We start from the raw sequence: 4,022 nt of genomic DNA on the forward strand, positions 1-4,022 counted from the left end.
ATCACACCGGAGGTAGAGCCCTGTTTTCCAGGATACTGAGAACTGGATACTTCTGGCCGACAATGAAGAAGGATGCAATGGAATATTTAAAGAAATGTGATGCTTGCCAAAGACATGCAAACATCCTTCATCAGCCAGCAGAACCTATGTATCTTATATCCTCTTCATGGTCTTTCATGAAATGGGGTATGGATATTGTAAGGCAAGCTACCAAAGGCATCAGGTGGAAAGGTCTTTATTCTTGCTATGACTGATTACTTCTCCAAATGGATTGAAGCAGAAGCATTTGTGCAAGTCCGAGAAAGGGAAGTTATATCCTTTATTAAACGAACTATTATAACTAGATTTGGTATCCCTTCTTAAATTGTTTGTGACAATGGTTCCCAGTTTATCGGGAAAAGAACCACTAACTTTTGTGACAGTTGGGGCATCAAGATGATTACTTCCATGACGGTCCATCCTCAAGCCAATGGTTAAGCGGAGTCTAGAAACAAGATTATCATCAACAACTTGAAGAAGAAATTAGGATCCAAGAAAGGAAAGTGGGCAAAAGAACTTCCCTATGTTCTTGGTGTTTGGCTCAGAGGCCGTAATTCCTACAGAAATGGTAGTCCCTATAGCCAGAACAAGCATCCGTGATCCTGAGGCCAATGAAGAAATCCTTCTCGAAGACTTGGATACTGTTGAAGAACTCAGAGACCTAGCCAAGATCAGAATGGCAGCTTATCAACAAAAGGTAGCTGGGGCATATACAACAAGGATCAGGAGATTTCAAGATGGAGACTTAGTCTTGAGGAAAGCTTTTCAAAACACAACCAATCCGACTGATGAGAAGTTAGCACCCAAATGGGAAGGTCCTTATTTAATTGAGTCGGAGGCAGAAAAGGGGCATATCATTTGCTCACAATGGAAGGTAACAGGTTACCAAGAGTATGGAATGCTATCCACCTCAAGAAGTACTTCTTCTGATTAGGATCAAGTATCCTTTGAGGATCCATTTACCTTAGAGGATCAAGGATCCTAAGATCGGTAATATCTATCTAATCACTTATTCATTTTAGATTTTTACTTATTTAAGGATAACATATTCTTAACATTTTTATTTTCCAAGTTTTAAGTAACAATGCAGGATATGAATAATATGTTTAATGATCAAGAGGTTGGCCACCTCTCCATTACACTTAGGGGGTGTTTGGTACAGAGAATTGGGGGGGTGAGAAATGGAAATGGAAACAATTCTCTTGTTTGTTTACGAAAGAAAGAGGTGAGAAATGGAAATAAACCATTTCCATTTCCCTGATTTCTTTTTTCTAAAAAAAGCGAAGAAATCATTTCTCTAGGGTTTCATTTCTCACTTCCATTCTCTTCCTTTTCACTTCTATCACCAGCTTCCTCCTTCAGAGCACCGCAACCCAAAACAAGGTATGGTTCAAATTTCCGATTAACAGATCCATAAGCATTCAATCTATATATATCAGCTTCCTTTTCACTTTATTATTATTAATCGTACGAACTGGGTTTTGAGATGTTGAGTTCTGTGTAGTTTGTCTGTGCTTGCTGTATAAAGTTGGTTTTTCTTCCATTTGTGTGTACCCACCGCTTTCCCACAAAACCTTAATCATAATCAGAAATGCTCTTTTTCTCTCCCTCTATGTGCGATGTGATGGTCGCTTGTCGCCCCTGTTTGCCTACTGTTGTCGGGTTCAATTTCTGAACCCTAGGTGACGGTGGTGTGGTGGCCTGGTTAGGGTTTCTGATGTAAAGCCCCGTGACTGACGGCTGTGGGTCTTGTTTGCTGTTTGAGGGAATGAATTGATAAGTGGTACACATGTTTCTGATTACAGGTGTTGGATGCTAGGGATCCTCAAGGTACTAGATGTTATCATCTTGAGAAGCATTTAAAAGAGCATTGCAAACACAAACACATGATTTTACTGTTAAACAAGGTAACTGTGATCTATTTCTGTAACTAAGGTCTTTTTAACAAGGTAACCATGATCATTAAATTTTTTACTCGCATTTGTGCAGTGTGATTTGACCCCACCATGGGTCACAAAAGGATGGCTTAGGGTACTGTCTAAAGAATATCCTACTCTCGCGTTTCATGCCAGCATTACTAAGTCTTATGGCAAGGTATGCTAATTGTTATTAGTTACTCATATGTATATGCATGATTTCTGCCATTTTAGTTTCTGTTTGATGATCTTTTGTTAAATTGCTTACAGAATTCCCTTCTATCGGTGTTGAAACAATTTTCACGCTTAAAAAGTGACAAGCAAGCTATATCGGTTGGATTTGTTGGGTACCCAAATGTTGGAAAGTCGTCAGTAATTAACACGTTGCGTACGAAAAATGTAAGTTCATTATTTCTTTTTTTCTAAGCATGTGGAGGTCTTAACCGAACTTGATTATATTTTTTTGTGTTCTTTTATGAAGGTCTGTAAGGTTGCTCCAATTCCTGGAGAGACGAAAGTTTGGCAATATATAACACTTACAAAAAAGATATTCTTGATCGATTGTCCTGGTGTTGTTTATGGAAGCAGTGATACAGAAACTGATATTGTTTTAAAGGGCGTGGTATGTGAATTTTAACTTTTATCATAATAACAATTCACTTTCATTTCAAAGATTTTTCTTATGCTTAGTGTGTTATATTTGCAGGTTCGAGTCACGAATTTGCATGATGCCACAGAACACATTGGTGAAGTGTTGAACCGTGTCAAGAAAGAACACCTTGAAAGAGCATACAAGATAAAACAGTGGTATGCCTTATTTTTCTGATATATTTGTCTCATAAAGAAGTATTAGTATTTTTAGAATTGCAAATTCAATTTAAATTTTATTTGATTTTATGTCACAGGGAAGATGAGAATGACTTTCTGGTTCAGTTATGCAAATTAACAGGCAAACTTCTAAGGGTAACTTTTTCTCTCTATTCTCCAATGGGTTAAACATGTGAAAGTAATTTGCTTTATTCAAAATGAGTATTGTGATATATGTTTTATGTTTGAATATACAGGGAGGTGAACCTGATTTGATGACTGCAGCAAAAATGGTTTTACATGATTGGCAGAGGGGTAAGATACCCTTTTTTGTTCCACCTCCAAAGCAAGACGGACCAGAAGAAGCTGATGTAGCGAAGGAAGATGTGGTGGTTGACGAGGACAAAGATTTAGCAGCAAAAAGAAGCATTGAAGACATTGTTTCCTCACAGCAGCTAAAAGATGTTCCTTTTCAAGAGGATCTGTTTACTGAGAATGAGCTAAAGGGGGATGCTGCAAATGAAGTTTGATCATAGGTTTCGGTTTTCTTGCATAGGTTTTTTTGGTAATTTTATCTGGTTTTAATGATCTATTTTACTTTTTGGGCTATTTATGCACTGGCTGTTGTAACCAATTTATGCACCTTTGAGAGTGATACTTGACTAAAATTTTGTTTTATGTGTTAGAACAAGTTTATATTCAATTGAACTGTAACAAACAAATGCTCCTGAATAGTTTGATTATAAATTATTATTATAGAAGGATTTGTGGAATTAAGGGATTGTGCTATACAGGCGTTTAATGTACATGTTTTTCCTGTCACATAAGTTGTTTCACTTGTATACGGGTGTTTAAAGTTGAGTATTTCTATGCAAATGGGCGTGATGATTCCCTTGTAAATGAGCGTTCGTCCTTGCTTGTCCTGGTAATAATAAAGTTGGTTCCTTCTAGCCTCACACATAAAAAACATATAGAATAAACATAGAATAAATGTATGACAACGTTGTCTCGCTATATTAAAAGCTCCACTATCCTCAAATGAAAGCATCTTCATGACATAATAGTTAATATGCTCTTCTGCGTGCCAGTGGTTAAAGAAAGTGAACCGCAAACCACTGCTTGCTGCTGTGGAGAAAATGAAAGAAGGTAATTGGTATATTAATCAATGCATATTTTGGTTGGAATTTATGCATCTTTTTATATGTTTTTTTATTTTTTAATAAATATTTGTTATGAAAAAAATACTTGTGCTAATGATAA

The 4,022-nt window shown here is 36.7% G+C and overlaps 1 protein-coding gene across 1 annotated transcript; it reads left to right on the forward strand.

The window, feature by feature from the left end:
• The first annotated feature begins 562 nt into the window (after nucleotides 1–562).
• Nucleotides 563–3,292, forward strand: LOC143601544 (nuclear/nucleolar GTPase 2-like). The gene is made up of 8 exons (XM_077078931.1): nucleotides 563–607; nucleotides 1,845–1,946; nucleotides 2,029–2,133; nucleotides 2,226–2,354; nucleotides 2,437–2,577; nucleotides 2,662–2,762; nucleotides 2,861–2,918; nucleotides 3,020–3,292. Exons 1-8 carry the CDS (start codon nucleotides 563–565, stop codon nucleotides 3,290–3,292), a joined length of 954 nt encoding a protein of 317 aa, XP_076935046.1.
• The last annotated feature ends 730 nt before the right edge of the window (nucleotides 3,293–4,022 follow it).

The sequence above is a fragment of the Bidens hawaiensis genome, unplaced genomic scaffold (genome assembly GCF_021521415.1).
Source record: "Bidens hawaiensis isolate Kalapana, Puna unplaced genomic scaffold, B.hawaiensis_p1.1 tig00056691_1, whole genome shotgun sequence".
Classification (NCBI taxonomy): domain Eukaryota; kingdom Viridiplantae; phylum Streptophyta; class Magnoliopsida; order Asterales; family Asteraceae; genus Bidens; species Bidens hawaiensis.

Excerpts from the sequence above, each read along its gene's own strand:
- LOC143601544 (XM_077078931.1), top strand. The coding sequence starts at position 563 with ATGTTCTTGGTGTTTGGCTCAGAGGCCGTAATTCCTACAGAAATG. Across the intron at positions 1,947-2,028 it reads TGATTTTACTGTTAAACAAG|TGTGATTTGACCCCACCATG; the intron begins GTAACTGTGATC and ends GCATTTGTGCAG. Across the intron at positions 2,919-3,019 it reads TAACAGGCAAACTTCTAAGG|GGAGGTGAACCTGATTTGAT; the intron begins GTAACTTTTTCT and ends TTGAATATACAG.